This window comes from Pleurodeles waltl, chromosome 2_1 (genome assembly GCF_031143425.1).
Source record: "Pleurodeles waltl isolate 20211129_DDA chromosome 2_1, aPleWal1.hap1.20221129, whole genome shotgun sequence".
In the NCBI taxonomy this organism is placed as follows: domain Eukaryota; kingdom Metazoa; phylum Chordata; class Amphibia; order Caudata; family Salamandridae; genus Pleurodeles; species Pleurodeles waltl.
The window spans coordinates 30,904,462-30,924,812 of NC_090438.1; the positions used below are offsets into that span (position 1 = coordinate 30,904,462).

Genomic DNA, 20,351 nt, shown 5'->3' on the forward strand with positions numbered 1-20,351 from the left:
ACTGTAATATCAGTGTTACAGGAAAGTAACTTACTCTTCTGCAGTATGGACATGCTACTGATTCACATGCTGTGGTAGAGTGACAATTACATGGGGGCCACAGATGGTCCAGATCTGCTTGTTCCAAGTGTGCGATGATCCTAGTTTGAGGTAGGAAGGTGCATCTTACAGGACATAGGTACTGAGCTCCATCAATCAGGCTGCTGGACAGGGCTGCTGCCTCCCTCAATGTGTTTAGTGCTTGTTACCTGTTTCTCTACAACCTGCCAGTGCACGTGGATGTGCTCCAAGCCAATAGCACTGTCCGGTTTAGCAGTCATTTACCTTGCTGCTGCTTGTACATATCTGTGAGCCTTCTGCCGTATCTTCTAAAGGTGGTTGTTCTTCCTTCGAAGATGGCAACAGGCCTGTGAGCTTCAAGAAAGTACATTTATTATGCTGATTTCAGTGCCTTGGTGAAGAACACAGGAAGCTCGACTGCTTGATTAAGGTGAAAGTCAGAAAGTACGTTTGGTAGAACTGGTTGATCTGGAGCTAATGTACCCTTGAGTCTGCGAGAGCTTGGAAATGGTTCTCGCTAACACTGCTATATGATTGCCAGAGTCACAACACTTTCCACGCAAGGTGTCCACCATAACATTTCTGTATTGAGTCAAAGATATCCCTTAACTGACAGTACAACACTGAGGCCCTGTACTGTATGAAGTCACTTCGGAGGTGGAGGTTTTGCTGTCAGTTCCAGATTATCAACCTTGTCGACTTTTGTTGCAGCGTATCTCTTTATTTAGGGTCGGGTTAAGGTGGTCAAACACTTCCAGCTTAGAGCCATTATGCCACATGTGTTGTCCCTGAATGTGATAATACAGCTTCCTCCTCTGAGTACTAGGTTAGTTCGTGGGCATGAGTGGAGAAAACTCCTGCAGCTGGACTGGCTGACAACCAGGATGGGCACATCCCTGTTGTGACCACTATGGTGGTCATGCCCGCGGTCTGTGTTTTCAGTACTACATGCAGCTTCACTTGTATTGCCAAGGAGTCATGATGAAAGTATCTCAAGGATATTGGCTAGTGAGCCGTTCTGGGGGTGCCTGGAGGCAACACTCATGGATTTTCTATTTTCTCATGTGGGGTTCTCCGCAGTAATAAGTGTCTTCGACCACCGGTAGTCACTAGTACCGGAGGCGGATGCTGGTTTCTCCAGAGACGACGCCTCTTACATCTTTACCTTTACACGTCAGTGCATAGATCTTCTGCGGTGCTGTAGATTCTCTGACTCGAAGCCTTGGTCTTCCTCTCCTTGTTGGAAGACCCTTCAAGGCTGGACTTGGGTTAATGGTCTTCTTTGGGATGTGGCCAGAATGGTTTGACAGGGAGAAGGTCTGCAGATGTGCCCTGATACTTTCTTCATGACCTGGCTGGTGTCAAGGATATGTCCTCCCCTGCTCCAGAGCAATCATCCAGAGTTGGGAGCAGTGTATGGCCTTTGGCTGTGCAGGCTCCATCATGTCCAGGAGGGACACCCCAGGTAAGAGACAGTAACTGGAAGCCCCCATCATATGTGACACTGGCGGGTGGTGTGAGGTTATTGTAGGACCCGGTGCAGCCGGAGACCTCGGCTATGGTAGTTTTCTGTCCCTCGTAAGGTGTTTCCATTACTAGATCTATGTTTAAGGTAGGCTGACCTGGTCCACGTCACCCTCTATATAGGCTTCCCCTGGTTGTTCTGTGTCCTGGGCATGATGGTTAATTGAAGGTTGCTTGATACCTCATGTGGGGTCTATGTGGGTTTCGTAGAAGTAGTGGGGTCTCTGGTCAGCGCCCCGTTGCTTCCCAGCTAGGTCTGTACTTTATGAATACCAATGCAGCACCCTGGAACTTCTGTGTTATTTTGGGGTCAACGACATGTTCCATGTCTAAGGTTGTGCAAGAGAAGTGGGTTTTTGGCATCAGTCAGTGGTGAGTTGTCAATGCGGTTGTCTATTTGCCGCGGCTGAGGAAGTTCTCAGCGACTGAGACGGAATTACCCTCGATATCTTATCTTCTTCCTCCTTGAGGTTTGACTCACTGCTTTTGGCAGTTTTGTGGCCACTGAGAGCTAATTACTTGTGCCTTTTGCTGTGGTTTGTGGCCAATGAAGGAAATTATTCAAGGTCTGATGCTACCTTAGTTTTTGAGGTTCTTAACTTTCTTTTGTGCCACAGTGCTGCCCCCCCGTCCAGGATCACACAGTGTCAGCCTCTTCCCAGGACAGACTGGTTGCGGTGCAACCATGGTACTGGTCATTCAGTGTCTAAGCGCTGGGATCCCCCTTACCACTGGAAACTGCTCTCGGACCGCTGATCCCCCTTTCTCTCACCCTATAATCAATCATCCGTATACTGCAAATGAACCCCCGGCATGGTGTGCCACCATCCAGCCATCACCCTTACGCCCTAGCGAAGGATGAAGAATCCAAAGAAGTGATGGGTGGAATGCTTGAACCAACCTCAGCCACTGCTAATTACTCGAGCACATTCCAGTGCATCGTTTTTTGCCTCCCATGCAACCGCATGTGAAGGATAACTGCATGCATCGTCCGGTCTCTTTCCCAATATTTCTGGTGCCATTGTAAGCGAAGCAGAAGAGTAGTATTTCCCACTGCAGCTTCTAGTTACGTTTGCTGCAAATAACCTTCTCCAAGAGCAAATGTCATTCTATTTAGTTTCATTTTTGTCTTAAAAATGGTGCCTAATGTCTCTTCTCATCTGGATCAGTGTAGATCAGCTATTCATTCTCTCCTTTTTTCAAAGGCAAAGCTATTTCAGAAGTTCGCTGCGTCGTCCGCGAGTCGGACCACAAGTGATGGTGGCAGAGAAATACTTGGAGGGTAACAAGCGGCGGGAGACACGTGCTCTGGTTATTGACGCACGTGTCTCGAGTATCCGCCCACAGGAGTCACAGACTAATCAGTGTATGGCGAGAGTATGCAGAGCATGTGAATCTACAAGAGATCCATTCTGCACAGTCTCCCTGTGCTGGCCGCTCGGTCTGGAACACCACGGGGAGGTCAGTGGCTGGCAAGGGTGCTGTGTGAAGGCGGTATGCAGCACTTACCTCCTCCTTCTCCGGCAGGTGCTTGAGGAGTTCGGCCAGCCTCTCGCCACAGTAGCGCTCTCCAGACCCGCGCCTTATGTCCTCCACCATCTCAGCCGCTGATCTGTGGAGAGAAGACCATGTGAGTGGCCACAGGAAGTGATCATGTGTGACCCGGAGCCAAATCAGGTGTGCCATCCACAACCTCTCCACCCAGGTATGTTGTGTCACCCGTAAGGGCAACACAGCATGCCTGGAAGCATCCGGGTCAGATGTGGGAATGAGGATGGTACATACATGTCATCAGGAACTATTCAACATATGTGAGCGTCAAGCATACATGGCCTCAATCCATTCTATGAGGGTGACCAGATCAGGGTCTATCTGACAACCATCGATTTCAAAATCCCAATATAAAGTTATATTAGTGATGAGGAGTCTCTCAGAGAGGGGGAGGGGTGGGGAGGCTCAAAGTGAGGGCGAGAGGCTCAGGTAGAAGCAGACAACGAGAGGCAGAGAGTCTCTTAGAGAGGCAGAGAGGATCAGTGACAGGTTAAGAGTCTCATATGCTCAGAGAGAGGTAGAAAGTCTCAGAGCGGCATAGCGGCTCAGAATGAGGTAGAGAGTCTCTTAGATAGGCAGAGAGGCTCCGAGAGAGAGGCAGAGAGTTTCTAACAGAGAGGCTCAGGGAGAAGCAGAGACTCAGAGAGGCAGAGACACAGAGAGAGGTAGAGACTCTCAGAGAGGCAGAGAGCTGTAGAGCCTCAGATAGAGGTAGAGACTCTCAGAGAGGCAGAGAGCTGTAGAGGCTCAGATAGAGGTAGAGACTCTCAGAGAGGAGGAGAGGCACACAAAGAGGTAGAGTCTCTTACAGAGGTAGTGAGGCTCAGAGGGAGGTAGAGAGTCTCTTACAGAGGCGGTGAGGCTCAGAGAGAGGTAGAGTTTCATATAGAGGTGGAGAGGCTCAAAGAGCGGTAGAGAGTCTCATAGGCGGAGAGGCTCTGAGAGAGGTAGAGAGTCTCAGAGAGGGTCAGAATGAGGCAGAGAGTCTCTTCGAGAGAGGAAAAGACAGAGAGGCTGAGAGAGAGGTAGAGAGTCTCTCAGAGAGGCAGATATCTGTAGAGGCACAGAGGGAGGCAGAGAGTCTCAGAGAGAGGCAGAGGCACAGAGAGGCTCAGAGAGAGGTAGAGAGTCTCAGAGACGTGGAGACACAGACAGGCTCAGAGCGAGGTAGAGAGTCGCTTAGAGAGGCATAAAGGCTCAGAATGAGGCAGAGAATCTCTTAGAGAGGTATAGAGGTGGTGAGGCTCAGGGGGAGGAAGAGAGTCTCTTGGAGAGGCGGGAAACTCAGAGGGAGGTAGAGAGTCTCTTAAAGAGGTGGCGAGGCTCAGAGAGACGTAGAGAGTCTCTTAGAGAGGCGGAGAGGCTCAGTGAGAGGCGGAGAGTCTCAGAGAGGCATAAAAGCTCAGAATGAGGCAGAGAGTTCCTTAGACAGGTAGAGAGGCTCAGAGGGAAGTCGATAGTTCCTAACACAGGCATAGAGGCTCGGGGAGAAGCAGAGACACAGACAGGCTCAGAGTGAGGGAGACAGTCTCTTAGAGAGGCTCCGAGAGAGGTAGGGAGTCTCAGAGAGGCATAGAGGCTCAGAGAGAGGAAGAGAGGCTCAGAGGGAGGTAAGTAGTTTCTAACAGAGATACAGAGAGGTTTAGAGAGAAGTAGAGAGTCTCTTACAGACAGGCCGAGACAGAGAGGCTCGGAGAGAGGTAGAGTGTCTCTTAGAGAGGCATAGAGGCTCAGAGGGATGTAGAGAGTCTCAGAGAGAGGCAGAGGCACAGAGAGACTTATAGAGAGGTAGAGAGGTAGAGAGTCTCATAAAGAGGCAGTGAGGCTCAGAGGGAGGTAGAGAGTCTCTTGGAGAAGTGGGGAGGCTTAGAGAGAGGTAGAGAGTCTCTTAGACAGGCGGAGAGGCTCAGAGAGAGGTAGGGAGTCTCTTGGAGAGGTGGGGAGGCTTAGAGAGAGGTAGAGAGTCTCTTAGACAGGCGGAGAGGCTCAGGGAGGGGTAGAGAGTCTCTTAGAGAGGCATAGAGGCTCAGGGAGAGGTAGAGAGTCTCTTGGAGAGGTGGGGAGGCTTAGAGAGAGGTAGAGGGTCTCTTAGAGAGGCGGAGAGGCTCAGAGGGAGGTAGAGAGTCTCTTGGAGAGGTGGGGAGGCTCAGAGAGAGGTAGAGAGTCTCTTAGAGAGGTGTAGAGGCTCAGAGAGGTAAAGTACCTCCTAGACAGGAAGTGAGGCTCAGAGGGAGATAGAGAGCCTCTTAGAGATGCGTAGAGGCTCAGAGAGAGGTGAAGTTCCTCCTAGACAGGGAGTGAGGCTCAGGGGGAGGTGCAGATCTATCCGAGCCTGCCCAGTGGGATTATCTTGTGCAATGGACACCCATGTACAGTGCTCACATGTGCACAGGGCGCGCGTGCACACGAGACTCTCCCTTGAAGGGAGCATGTGCTGGGATCTGGTGAGAAGGGTCATGCCTGGAGGATGATCTCACATGCTCCCCATGCAATCCTTCTCTGTAGCAGGCAGTCTGCTGCCCCCCAACCCCACCCGCCCCGTCTGCTGACCACGCACTCAGGCAGGACGGTGGGGATGGCAGGTCAAGGCGCCTCGTACTCTAATGATATCTCAAATACAAGGCATTCCCAGCTCACACTTCCTGTGATCTTGGGCAGGGACTCCGGATCTCAGCTTTCCGGGGCCAGAGAGGAAGTCTTATCGCTGCACCCATCCCACCCGGCTTTCCCTCACCTACCCAAGCGACTCATGGACAGGCAGAGGGACGGAGCTGAGGGCACAGGGACAGTGTGAGGGAGCTGAGGGCGCAGGGACAGTGTGAGGGAGCTGAGGGCACAGGGACAGTGTGAGGGAGCAGAGGGCACATGTACAGTGTGAGGGAGCGGAGGGCACATGTACAGTGTGAGGGAGCGGAGGGCACATGTACAGTGTGAGGGAGCTGAGGGCACATGTACAGTGTGAGGGAGCGTGAGGGCACAGGGACAGTGTGAGGGAGCTGAGGGCACATGTACAGTGTGAGGGAGCTAAAGGAGCAGGGACAGTGTGAGGGAGCTAAAGGAGCAGGGACAGTGTGAGGGAGCTGAGGGCACAGGGACAGTGTGAGGGAGCTGAGGGCACATGTACAGTGTGAGGGAGCGGAGGGCACAGGGACAGTGTGAGGGAGCGGAGGGCACAGGGACAGTGTGAGGGAGCGGAGGGCACATGTACAGTGTGAGGGAGCGGAGGGCACAGGGACAGTGTGAGGGAGCTGAGGGTGCAGGGACAGTGTGAGGGAGCTGAGGGCGCAGGGACAGTGTGAGGGACCTGAGGGCACATGTACAGTGTGAGGGAGCGGAGGGCACATGTACAGCGTGAGGGAGCGGAGGGCACAGGGACAGTGTGAGGGAGCTGAGGGCACAGGGACAGTGTGAGGGATCGGAGGGCACATGTACAGTGTGAGGGAGCGGAGGGCACAGGGACAGTGTGAGGGAGCTGAGGGCGCAGGGACAGTGTGAGGGAGCTGAGGGCACATGGACAGTGTGAGGGAGGTGAGGGCACATTTACAGTGTGAGGGAGCTGAGAGCCCAGATAGTGTGAGGGAGCTGAGGGCACATGGACAGTGCGAGGGAGATCAGAGCACAGACAGTGTGACGGAGCTGAGGGCACAGGGACAGTGTGAGGGAGCTGAGAGCACACACAGTGTGAGGGAGCTGAGGGCACATGGGCAGTGTGAGGGAGCTGAGAGCACACACAGTGTGAGGGAGCTGAGGGCATACAGGACAGTGTGAGGGAGCTGAGGGCACATGGACAGTTTGAGGGAGTTGAGGGCATATGTGACAGTGTGAGGGAACTGAGGGCAAACAGGACAGTGTAAGGGAGCTGAGGGCACCTTGAAAGTGTGAGGGAGCTGAGAGCGTATGGACAGTGTGAGGAAGCTTAGAGCACAGATAGTGTGAGGGAGCTGAGGGCACGTGGACAGTGTGAGGGAGCTGAGGGCATATGGGACAGTGTGAGGGAACTCGGGGCATATGGGACAGTTTGAGGGAGCTGAGGGCACGTGGACAGTGTGAGGGAGCTGAGGGCATATGGGACAGTGTGAGGGAACTCAGGGCATATGGGACAGTTTGATGGAGCTGAGGGCAAATAGGACAGTGTGAGGGAGCTGAGGGCAAATAGGACAGTGTGAGGGAGCTGAGGGCACAGGGGACAGTGTGAGGGAGGTGAGGGCACAGACAGCGTGAGCGAGCAGAGAGCATGTAGGACAGTGTGAGGGAGCTGAGGGCATATCTATTCATAGTGTGCGGGAACTGATGGCGTATGAACAGATAGTGTGAGGTAACTGATAGCATATGAACAGATAGTGTGCGGGAACTGATGGCATATGAACAGATAAAGTGAGAGGTAACTGATAGCATATGAACAGATAGTGTGCAGGAACTGATGGCATATGAACAGAGAGTGTGAGGGAACTGATAGCATATGAACAGATAGTGTGTGGGAACTGATGGCATATGAACAGATAGTGTGCGGGAACTGATGGCATATAAACAGATAAAGTGAGAGGTAACTGATAGCATATGAACAGATAGTGTGAGGTAACTGATGGCATATGAACAGAGAGTGTGAAGTAACTGATAGCATATGAACAGATAGTGTGAGGTAACTGATGGCATATGAACAGATAGTGTGCGGGAAATGACGGCATATGAACAGACAGTGTGCGGGAACTGATGGCACATGAACATATAGTGTGCGGCATATGAACAGATAGTGTGAGGTAACTGATGGCATATGAACAGATAGTGTGCAGGAACTGATGGCATATGAACAGAGAGTGTGAGGGAACTGATAGCATATGAACAGATAGTGTGCGGGAACTGATGGCATATGAACAGATAGTGTGCGGGAACTGATGGCATATAAACAGATAAAGTGAGAGGTAACTGATAGCATATGAACAGATAGTGTGAGGTAACTGATAGCATATGAACAGATAGTGTGAGGTAACTGATGGCATATGAACAGATAGTGTGCGGGAACTGATGGCATATGAACAGACAGTGTGCGGGAACTGATGGCATATGAACAGACAGTGTGCGGGAACTGATGGCATATGAACAGATAGTGGGGGTCATTCTAACTTCGGCGGGCGGCGGAGCCCTCCCGCCAAAGTTCCCCCGCCAGAACACCGCAGCACGGTCAAATGACCGCCGCGGTGAATCTGACTTTCCCACTGGGCGGGCGGGCGACCGCCAAAAGGCCGCCCGCCCGCCCAGCGGGAAAGCACCAGCAACGAGGAAGCCGGCTCCGAATGGAGCCGGCGGAGTTGCTGGTGTGCGACGGGTCCAGTTGCACCCGTCGCGATTTTCAGTGTCTGCCACGCAGACACTCAAAATCAATGTGGGGCCCTGTTAGGGGGCCCCTGCAGTGCCCATGCCAGTGGCATGGGCACTGCAGGGGCCCCCAGGGGCCCCACGACACCCGTTCCCGCCAGCCAGGTTCTGGCGGTGAAAACCGCCAGAACCAGGCTGGTGGGAAGGGGGTCGGAATCCCCATGCTTGCAGCGCCGCCGCGGAGGATTCCCTGGGGCAGCGGGATGCCGGCGGGAAACCGCCGGCTTCCCTTTTCTGACCGCGGCTTCACTGCCGCGGTCAGAATGCCCCCGGAAGCACCGCCAGCCTGTTGGCGGTGCTTCCTCCGTCACCTACCCTGGCGGTCTATGACCGCCAGGGTAGGAATGACCCCCAGTGTGAGGTAACTGATAGCATATGAACAGATAGTGTGAGGTAACTGATGGCATATGAACAGATAAAGTGAGAAAGTGAGAGGTAACTGATAGCATATGAACAGATAGTGTGAGGTAACTGATGGCATATGAACGGATAGTGTGAGGTAACTGATGGCATATGAACAGATAGTGTAATGGTAACTGATGGCATATGAACAGATAGTGTGAGGTAACTGATGGCATATGAACAGATAGTGTGAGGTAACTGATGGCATATGAACAGATAGTGTGCGGGAACTGATGGCATATGAACAGATAGTGTGAGGTAACTGATGGCATATGAACAGATAGTGTGCGGGAACTGATGGCATATGAACAGACAGTGTGCGGGAACTGATGGCATATGAACAGACAGTGTGCGGGAACTGATGGCACATGAACATATAGTGTGCGGTAACTCGGTGCACGCAGGCCGTGTGACGTCTGCATGTATACAGGATTTCTATAGTGTGAGCCTAGCCATAAGGCAGCAGAGTGTTGTGCAGAGTAAAGGATCAGGGTGAAGTGAACGAGTAACAGGAGAGAGCGCTGAGTCGTGGATGGTTAATGCATGTGATGTGCTGTAAAGAGCTGAGTCTACAACTCTTCCCTAACTCCAGCAGGGTTGGATCGGTCCTGGTAGCTACAGGGAGGATGCTACAGACCCCGGGTGCAGAGATGGAGAAGGCCGCTCTCCTGACTTTTAGTTTTTCACTTCATAGCCTGTAGTCTGATGGTCTCCTGGCTGCGGGTGTGCTGAGACCCACCAGAGGTGGGGCGCTTTCTGGAAGGTAAACAGGGTGATGAGACCCACCACAGGTGGGGAGCTTGTGTGCCACATAAGTGGGGGGGGGGGTGCTGAGACCCACCAGAGGCTTGTCTGCAAGAGAAGTGGGAGTGATGAGACCCACCAGAGGTGGGGGGCTTGTGTGCGACATAAGTGGGGGGTGCTGAGAACCACCAGAGGTGGGGGGCTTGTCTGCAAGATAAACAGGGTGATTAGACCCACCAGAGGTTGGGGGCTTGTCTGCAAGATAAACAGGGTGATGAGACGCACCAGATGTGGGGAGCTTGTGTGCGACATAAGTGGGGGGGTGCTGAGAACCACCACAGGTGGGTAGGTTGTCTGCAAGATAAACGGTGTGCTGAGAACCACCAGAGGTAGGGGGCTTGTCTGCAAGAGAAGTGGGGGTGATGAGAACCACCAGAGGTGGGGGGCTTGTCTGCAAGAGAAGTGGGGGTGATGAGAACCACCAGAGGGGGGGGCTTGTGTGCAAGAGAAGCGGGGTGCTGAGAATCACCAGAGGAGGGGGGGCTTGTCTGCAAGAGAAGTGGGGGTGATGAGAACCACCAGAGGTGGGGCTTGTCTGCAAGGTAAGCGGGGTGATGGTTGTGATGGCTTTGTCAATGATACAGTTGGTTTTGAAGCTGGTGCCAATAGTGTTCCATCAGGATGGGGGTGATGTGATCATACTTATTCAGGTCCTAAATGAGACATGCTGAGGTGTGTAGGATGCCCCTAAGGTGTGCCAGTGTGGAGACCTGGAGGCCACAGAGCAGGGCATCACCACCACCCATGTTCGAGGGTACGAGGACTAGCACAGCAGTTCTGAAGTGACTTTCTGGAAGAAACGTTTAGTCTTCCTTTAGGGGAGCTGGCAATGTGCCTTGAGACCCTCACAGGTGAGTAATGCGCTCTACAAATTCCTTGATTGATTTAGAAGGCACCATACACCAGTACAGAGAGGGGTAACAGAGGGCACCGTACACCTGTAGAGAAAGGTGACAATGGGCCCCACACACCTGTGTACAGAGGGGTGACAGAGGGCACCGTACACCTGTATGGAGAGGGGTGACAGATGGCACCGTACAGTCGTATACAGAGGGTTGACAGATGGAGCCCTACACTGGTGTATAGAGGGCTGACAGATGGCACCATACAGCTGTATACAGAGGGCTGACACAGGGCACCATATACCTGTATAGAGATGGGTGACAGAGGGCACCGTACACCTGTAGAGAAAGGTGACAATGGGCACCACACACCTGTGTACAGAGGGGTGACAGAGGGCACCGTACACCTCTATAGTGAAGAGTAGCAGGGCATCATACATGAGTTCACTGGGCTTACAGGGGAATTCATCAATGAAAGCCCTTTGCACCACCCACAGGTCCCACTGGAGCAGAGCACCTCGAAGCACTATATAAGCACAATACTTGCAGCCCCCAGCTCCTCAATACAGTCCAGACAGAAGGCCGACAGCTCGAACGTCATCAACCACCCACACTTTTAGGTCAGAGGCTTGGGGGCTCATAGTTGGTGATCCAGGCACCTCACTCAAAGCGCCCAGAACTCCAGCACGGGGACCAAGAATCTGGAAACAGACACCCCTGAACACAGAACCACAGCGCTCTGCCGAGGTCTGCAAGCACCAAGGCAGCTAGGGGTGAACGCAGAATGGGGATTCTGTACCCCGCACCCACCATGGACTCTAATGAACCCCAACCTCTGCTGCTAGTGTTCAGGCCTCACTAGCGCCTTGAGGCCGCTGATAGAGAAGACCGAAGGCAGTGGGCCAGGGAACTAATGCATGGACTCCAGTAATCTGTTTCACCTCGTGGCTAGCACTTTGGCAAGCCCGTCCAGCTTCTCATCCTTCTGGGGTCAATAAAATGAGTAGCACCGAGGTGGGAGGCAATAATTAGAACGCAGGAATGTTGGGGGCTTCACTGAAGACAAGGGAGTGGCTCTGGGCTTATAATGGCTGGTAAAGGCCCCCTGCACTAACATTCCAATGTTTGTCTTTCTGTGTCTCTCTTTTTATTTTAGAACATTCTTGACTCAGTGTGTGGAATGTTCTAGTAGCCTTAAAGCCCTTCTGCCTCGGGCTATACCGGGTGTTAAAGGCCCGGGAGCTGTGCAATTGTGCGGCTTGGGCGATTTTCGCATTTTAGTAGTTTTGAGCATTTCCCACAGAATCCACCATCTGCAGCATAATCTGCAAGTTTTAACGAAAAAAAAATTTCTAGTTCAAATGGTTCAAAAGTTAGTAAAAACGCCGCTACACACGTTTCTGCTCAGTGGAAGGCGCTTTGCAAAGTTGGACATGTCCCCCTTCTGTTGCTTTTTGCTATATTCGGGTGTTAAACTAATACTATGTGGTGCATCTAATACCCAGACAGTATTATTAAGATGAAAAGTGACAAGATCATGAAGCAATACTATCACAAAATGTGCCGCATTATTCCACGTAATTTGCCTTTTCTAGCCGTGTAATTTACTCTACACTGCCGCCTAACTGGACAGTCCCTTGCCGCATAATTCCAGTGGCCCTGCTATAGGCTCTCGTCTGTGGCTCAGGCTTGTTACTCAGAATTGGGGCCTTTAACCACCAGTGTAGACCCCGGCAGCGGGCTATAACATGTCACCTCAGCGCCAAGAGGCCGAAGGTTGAAAGTGAGCTGTTCGGGTACAGATGTTGTTACACGACGTGTACCTGAGCTGCAGGGGGGTAACAGTGAAATGTGTATTATTTACAATCTCAGCGATCATGGAGCCCGCGGTGAGCGCTATAAACGCCGCTATTGTGGCTGCACAGTCACCGAGACATAATTATGCGGGGAGATCGCGTGCCCCCTGCAGACGCCACACCTTACCTCTTAAACTGCTTCAGGAAGATGCCGATGTTCATACAGCGCTTGGGGTCCAGCAGGGAGACCTGTGAGGAGAGAAGAGGACAAGGGTGAGAGGCTGAGGGACCCCTGCTGCGGTGTGTGCCGGCCCTCCCCTCACCACCACCCCCTACAGGCTGGCATCACTGGTGAGCAGGGCCGACAGGCGCACAGATTCAGGACACCTGAAGCATCTATGCGCTGCGGAGGGGGCCTCCCCCCACCACCACCACCCAGGCGCCCACCCCCAGGAACAACCATTATAAATATTCAAACTTTGAGCGTGTCCGCCTCGGTGCCAGGCACCCCATCTGCTGGCCGGGTGTGTGGTGGGTGAAGGGTGTTTGTAGGGCTGAGGCCTCTGTTGCTCCAGGGCAGGTGTTAGGACAGTGCTACGGCACGTCTGCAGCAGACTGGGGCAGGCCACCAGGGTGAGGGTGGCAAAGGGGGATGGCACTCACTGGTGTGGCACTGAAGTGGGAGAGGAGGGGGGAGGACCCCCAGGGAGAGGGGGGGTGGCACCCCGGGTGTGGCACTGAAGTGAGAGGGGGGGGGGAGGATCCCAGGGAGAGGGGGGCTGGCACCCCGGGTGTGGCACTGAAGTGAGAGAGGGGGGGAGGACCCCCAGGGAGAGGGGGGCTGAGACCCCGGGCGTGGCAATGAAGTGGGAGAGAGGGGGGGAGGACCCCCAGGGAGAGGGGGGCTGGCACCCCGGGTGTGGCACTGAAGTGAGAGAAGGGGGGGAGGACCCCCAGGGAGAGGGGGGCTGGCACCCCGGGTGTGGCACTGAAGTGGGAGAGGAGGGGGGAGGACTCCCAGGGAGAGGGGGGCTGGCACCCCGGGTGTGGCACTGAAGTGGGAGAGAGGGGGGGAGGATCCCCAGGGAGAGGGTGACCCATGCTGTAAGCTCTTGATAAGCCCAAAAAAGGACTTTTCCAACCAGCAGAGGCCTAAAAATGAGTGCGGGCACAATATGCAGCTGGTTTGTAAAGTTAACATATAAACTCACTGAAGCCCACTTTACGCAGGCTTCACAGCTGAAGAATAGTGCGCTGATCTCAGGCAGGTGTGGACCGTGTGCACAGACTTAGTGCATTCACTGCCAGTGACCACAGCGAGTAGCTGGAGGGGCTGCCTGCTGTGGTGGGCGGAAGGAACACGTGAATGACAATCTACTGGACCAATGATTGAAGCCGACTGAACCCCCAGCGATGCTTCCTGATTGGATCACTTCATACCTAGATACACCACCCTAAAGTAACGCTATCCTAACATGCAGCGCTATAAGAGGTTCACAATGAATTAACAAATACCCCGAGGAGAGTAAAGGACGTCAGGGCACAAGGGAGGTGCAACCGTCCCAGGCCTGGACCATCGAGGGGCAAGGCCGTGGCCACTGTCCACGTACCCGGACTGGCACAGTCCACGTGCCCGGAATGGCCTGTCTGCCCAGAGGACAGTGCCAGCAGGGCGGCCAAGAGGCCACTGTGGGCTGATGCCGTGACCACAGCCCACGTGCCCGGACCGGCACAGTCCACGTGCCCGGAATGGCCTGTCTGCCCAGAGGATAGTGCCAGAAGGGTGGCCAAGAGGCCAGTGTGGGCCGATGCTGTGAACAGAGCTCACATGCCCGGACTGGCCTGTCTGCACAAAGGACAGTGCCAGAAGGGTGGCCAAGAGGCCAGTGTGGGCTGATGCTGTGACCATAGTCTACGTGCCCAGAATGGCCTGTCTGCCTAGAGGACAGTGCCAGCATGGCGGCCAAGAGGCCAATGTGGGCTGATTCTGTGGCCAAGCAATGCTGATTAGGACTGGTCTGACAGTACAGCTGTTTGAAAGACCTAGTTTTAACAATTCTTTAATACATACTGCTGGAGCCGGCACATTCTGGTTGGCTGAGGCAGGACTCTAGCCAGGCAGAACCCGCCACCCCCATCAAGGGTGGGTGATTACACTCACGGTATAACCTGTGCTCACCCTTGGGTAGCTTGGCACGGAACGGTCAGGCTTATCACCAATGTGTAATATGTAAAGCAAAGACACAGCACTTCCCCAGCACAACCACGCTGCGCATCACAAGGAGACTTCACACAGTGCATGCATACAAAGATTGTATTCAACACACCTTGTCAACACAGCATGGCTATAATGTAACTCTAGGCCTCTGCCCGGATTTGCAATGGAGCCACTTATGAGGCTCAGCTGTGTTAGAGACGAGCTACTGTATGTACACATGAGGAAAACAATACATTCCCTCCCCGCACCCACATAAGGTGCCAGACGCTGTCCGCACAAGACCCACCCTAGAATTCCCCACAATCAGCGCAACACATCAGTTCAGGGGGCACCCGGTTCCCAATGTTAGCAGCAAAATGTACATACAAGGTTTACAAAACTTTCGCACAGTACTGCGCCTGCAGCCTCACTAGTACAACGTAATGCCAACTGTAAGGACTTCCTGACAGGATAAATGTGACCAGCAACCACCCGATACTGCCTTCGTATTCACCTGCACTCATTCCCACGCATCCACTCTGCACCGCCGTGCGGTGCCACGGGTATCAGCCAGCGCATGCACACACTCACTCATACGCACTCACTCCTGGCACCTAATGCGGTGCCCTGATACCCAGATAGTGGATGCCACTATGTCTAAGTCCCAAGCCCCCCCTCACCCATCAACCAGCTTCAGCTATCCCGCACCTCCACGAACCAAAGATTGCATCAGCCTTTCCCTGGTTGCTAGGCACTAGCGGCTAGTCACCAGCCTCAGGGTTCTGGAGTCAAGAAGGGGGAAAGGAAAGCCAACAAGACGTTCAGGCTCCCCACAGGAGGTTCACTCCGAGGTTTGCAAAACACAAGTGGAGGGTCGCATGGGCCGCTGTTAGACACCGAGGCACCCATCCCAGCCAGACAGTCCAGTGTTACCAAATAGTTACCAATTTCAGCACCTCTGGAACTGAGAGATACGGTCGGGGCTGTGAGTCGTCCTTGAGACTTCCAGTTGCACACGACAAGTTACTAGGCTCGCACATCCTGTACCAGGAGATGCTGCATCAGGGGCAGATCGACTCCAGTGATCCCAGACGGTTACGATTCCACGTGAAAAGGGCTCAGTGCGGTACCTTTGCAAAAAGGAGGCACAATGTCAGGGAGCCACTGATCTGAGTCCCCCCAAGCATATGATCATTCACAAGCCATTTCCCAAGATGGTGCCTCCTCGGACAGAGGCACCAGACTGGTGCGTGAGAACTTGGACCGCACCAGACCCTCCCGGACTCTTCCATTAAAGGATATAAATCCCGCACCCCTCTGGGACTCACAATATCTAGCACACAATGATGTGAGTTGCACTAGACCATCGAGTTACACTCAAACTTGGTTTCTCTACCTCTCTGGAATGAGGCACGCTGTCTAGTACTCAATGACTTGTAGTCGCACCAGACTCCCTGTTCACACACTTCAATGGAAGTTCAGCCGTGCCATACGAGGCCAAGTACAGCACAACTCAGGCTACATCCCCACCTCCGAGGGTTGCAACAAATGAATAGGGCAGCGCACGCAATGAGCGTGCAGCTGTGGCTCACACAAGAGAAATGTGAACCACTCGACAACAGTGGGCCCCGCAGGTCCTGCACCACGTGCTCCTGTTCACATCAACAAGATATTTCAGTGCGCAGTGGTCCCCACGATGAAGGCCCACTCACATGAAGTGCAGTCAGCCTTTGGCAAGCTGCCCTCACCAGGCAATTCCGGTCTCCATACACAATACAGAGGCCACACTAACGTCGCTGTTGTCAGGTGAAGCCCAGCGTACGATGTGGGCGCAGCAGAGGGCACCGTTCTCCAGATATTACTGGCCATTGATGTAAGTCCCTCTCAGGAGGTCTTTGATGTCCCTGAAACCTCCTCAGATAACAGGAACAAGCCAACAAACCCTTGGAGAGTTACCGTTCAGGATGCTACACAACCGCAGGCAATCGGCCCCAGGCCAGTCTCTAGGCAGGAAAGGGAGTGCAGATCCCGACGGTTATACCCCTGGGTACAACAGATTCCTCTGGCAGTGTGCGCACGCGGTCCAGCAGCACTGGTCCTGTAACTGTTACTCTGCCTTATAGACATCGAGTACCCCTAGTTATACTAGATAGTTCCTTTGACCTTGGGGGTGCTTCTAAGGATTCTCCTTTGAACCGCAGATGTCTCCCCTATATTTCCTCCCTGTCCGCCCTGAAGCTCTGGAAGGTAGATCTTTATCTTTAGTGGGGCCATACTCTGGCGACACAAGGCCAAGTGTCAAAAACCTCTCCCCCAATCTGTCTACCCAGGCCCCACATGGCAGGGACCTGTCATTCTGGATGCTGTGCTCCACCCTCGTGACCCATAGAATGAAGCCTAGTTTACAAGGCACCAGAACCATTTCCGCACCTATAAATGCCACCTTCCTAGAAGTAGCACTTCTAGGGCATCGATGACAAAACCACCTTTCCATCAGAAGGGGTTTGTCATCCTGAGTCCATCGATACTAAACATCCTGAGGCTGTTCCCCTGCAATCCACTATAGCAGCCAGACCTAATAAGACTCATTCTCCCATGTTACCTTCTGGGTAGAGCAGCGCTCCTAGATACTGTGAACACGCATGGGTGTTTGCAGCTCCGGGCACTTATGCCCTGGCGCACACACATGCTCATGGGGGCACCTGGGGCAATTTCATTAAAGCCACCACAAAGGTGCCAGTGCGCCAACACTGGCCAATTCTCTTCGGCTCAGTTCATGTCTTAGATTACTCATGCACAAATGTGCACACCCTGGCAAGTGGTGCCCGCTCCAGCACCTACATAGGAAAACCACCCGGGTGCGAGCTGCATGTAGGGAGCAGCCTGGTGTGTGGTGAGCACCTATGGTGTTGTCACCTTATACCAGGTCCAGGTATCCCCTGTTAGTGAAGTGTAGGCAGTGTCTAGAAGCCAGGCTTCCCAGAGGTAGCTGTGGAAGAGCAGCCAAGGCTTTTCTAGAAGACATCCAAAGCTCATACAATACCACTGTGGTCACACAGTCCTCACACACATGAAAGAAAACACTCAGTGTTACGAAAATAAAGGTACCTTATTATAGTAACACAATTACTAAAATACTGTATAGGCAATACCCCAACTGCAGGAAACGAAAACACACAATTATATTCACATTAGCAATCAGGAAATAGCATAAAAAGCAATATGCATTGGTAAAAGTAATAGCAAACAATGAGGGCCTTAGGGGAGCGCCAAACCATATACTAAAAAAGTGGAATGTGAAAGGCAGTCCTCCACCCAAGGAAGTGGAATCGGTAGAGTGGAGGAACTAGGAACCCCAAGAGGTAAATACCAGGGTGCCCTCCAGCGACCAGGAGAAAAGAGGTAAATGTCTGGTTTTCCCCCAAACCAACAGGAGGACTTTGGAAAAGGACTGAGCAAGACCCAGACAAGACTGGAAGAAATCAAAGGTGGATCCTGCAAGAGAAGGGGACCAAGTCCTTCTGGGGATGCAGGACCAAGTTGATAGTAGGTGGAGAAAGTCAGTATTGCAGCATAGAAGCAGAGGAGGAGTTCCAGGAGGAATACAAATGATGTCCCACGTCGACGATTTTGATGCAGTCAGTCAGTGGTGCTGCAAAACCACCAACAAGCCTTGGCAAATGCAAGAGTCGGAGAAGAAAGTTTTGCAAGGCTGAAGAGGACCAGCAAGGGCCAGGTGAGTTAATCCAAGGAGGGGAGTCCGAGGTGACCCTCAGCAGCTGGGAGAGTCACAAGAAGAGCAGGCAGCCCCCACAGGCAACCCACGGGCAGCAGGCACAGGAGTAGCAGTAAGGCCCACTCAGCACACCTGAAGATGTGTCCCACGGCGCTGGAGCAGAAGGCAGGAGACTGTGCATTGCAGAAAGAGTTGCTAGGGCTCGAGGATATATGGAGCCTGAAGATTCCTTGGAGGAGGAACTAAAAAGCTTTGGTAGCTGCAAGAGTCGCAGTGCACAGGGGTACTGACCTGCAAGAAAAGGCAAGGGCTTACCGTCTCCCAAGTTGGATAGGTGGTAGAAAGGACCATGGGAACCATGCCAGACCACCACCTATGATACAGGATCCACACAGCTCCGGAGGAGAGAAGATCAACACAGCTGATCGTCATTGCAGTTGGTGCCTGCGGATGCAGGGGAGTGACTCCTTGACTACAAGGGAGATTCTTTCTTACTTCTTGTGAAGGGTGAAGACTCATCACCCTCAGAGGATACACAGCCATGGAAACGCTGCAGTTGCTGGTAGGAGCCAAAGAAACAATGTTGCAGAGTGGATTGTCAGTTCCTGGAGGGTCCAGTTGGAGTCCCAGTGGCCAGAAGATGAAGTAAACGATGCAGAGGAGTCCTGCTGGAATCTTGCGTGTCAAATCTGAAGACCCACCCAAGAGGGAGACCCTAAATAGCCCAGGAAGGGGGATTGGTTACCTAGCAGGGTGACCACCTATCAGGAAGAGGCTGTGATGTCACCTGCCTGATCTAGCCACTCAGATGTTCCCAGGGGCCTCTGCCCACCTTGGATTCAAGAAGGCAGAATAAAGCGGCCACCTGGAGGGGTTCTCCGCACCACCCCTGGGGTGGTGATAGGGGAGTGGTCACTCCCCTTTCCATTGTTCAGTTTCACTCCAGAGCAGGGACCAGGAGTCCCTGGATTGGTGCAAACCGGTTTACGGAAGGAGGGCACCAAATGTGCTCTTCAAAGCAAACCGGTGGCTTGGGGAGGCTACCCCTCCCAAGCCATGTCACAACTGTTTACAAGGGAGAGAGCATTACCCCCGCCCCATCTTCCACAGGAAATCCTTTGTTCTTCCTTCCTCTAGCTGAGCAGGTCAAGCAGCAGGAGAGCAGAGACCTGTCTGAGGGGAGGAAGCACCTTGGGCTACCCGGAAAACCCCGAAGACTAGTAGGAGCAATGCTGGGGTCCTCTAAGGAGTCCCCAGAATGCATGGGATCATACAACCAATACAACAGTATTGGGGTATGATTCCGACATATTTGATACCAAACATGCCCAGGTTCAGAGTTACCATTATGTAGGTAGTAACCTGTGTCCACTACATGGGTAAAATGGCTTCCCCGCACTTCCGAAGTCCAGTGCAATGGATCTGGAGTTCGTAAGGGCACCTCTGCTCATGCAGGGGGTGCCCTCTCACACAGGTACCTGCACCCTGCCCTCTGGGCTAGAGGGCCTGCCATAGGGGTGATTTATAGTGACTTGGTGCAGTGATCTGTAGTGAAAGGGTGCATGGACCTTTTCTTGCAGGCTGCAATGGCAGGCCTGCAGACACATTTTGCACGGGCTCCCATGGGTGGCACAAAACATGCTGTAGCCCAATGCCCGGGGTACCTAAGTACCATATACTAGGGACTTACATGGGGTACCAGTATGCCAATTGTGGGGTGTGCAAAGTCCTGGACAACCAAATTTAGAGGGAGGAAGCACAATCACTGGGGGTCTGGTTAGCAGGATCCCCGTGAACACAGTCAAAAACAGACTGACACCAGGCAAAAAGCGGGGGTAACCATGCCAAAAATAGGGTACTTTCCTAAAATGCATACTCAGGCGAGTGTTACTAGTCATCAGGAAGCACACACTGACAAGTTGAGCCAGCATCCTCTAAGCCTATGTTGTCCAGGTGCACGTAGACACCTTGAAACCATCTATGCCAAGCTCCACATATATATGAGCTCCCACGTGCACATGGGCATGGAGAGGCCCCCTGGGCCTGGCTCACTACATGATCCAACA

General features: G+C 53.1%; 1 protein-coding gene across 2 annotated transcripts in view; it reads right to left on the minus strand.

The window, feature by feature from the left end:
- The window catches only part of LOC138260564 (excretory canal abnormal protein 6-like), a 137,088-nt gene that overhangs the window by 50,933 nt on the left and 65,804 nt on the right, over positions 1-20,351 (minus strand). For both annotated transcript variants that reach the window (XM_069209172.1, XM_069209173.1), the window contains 2 exons: positions 12,540-12,601; positions 3,094-3,196 (listed from right to left, as the gene is read on the minus strand). In XM_069209172.1, the coding sequence (XP_069065273.1) occupies positions 3,094-3,196; positions 12,540-12,601 (165 nt within the window). The remainder of the gene's footprint in view (positions 1-3,093; positions 3,197-12,539; positions 12,602-20,351) is intronic.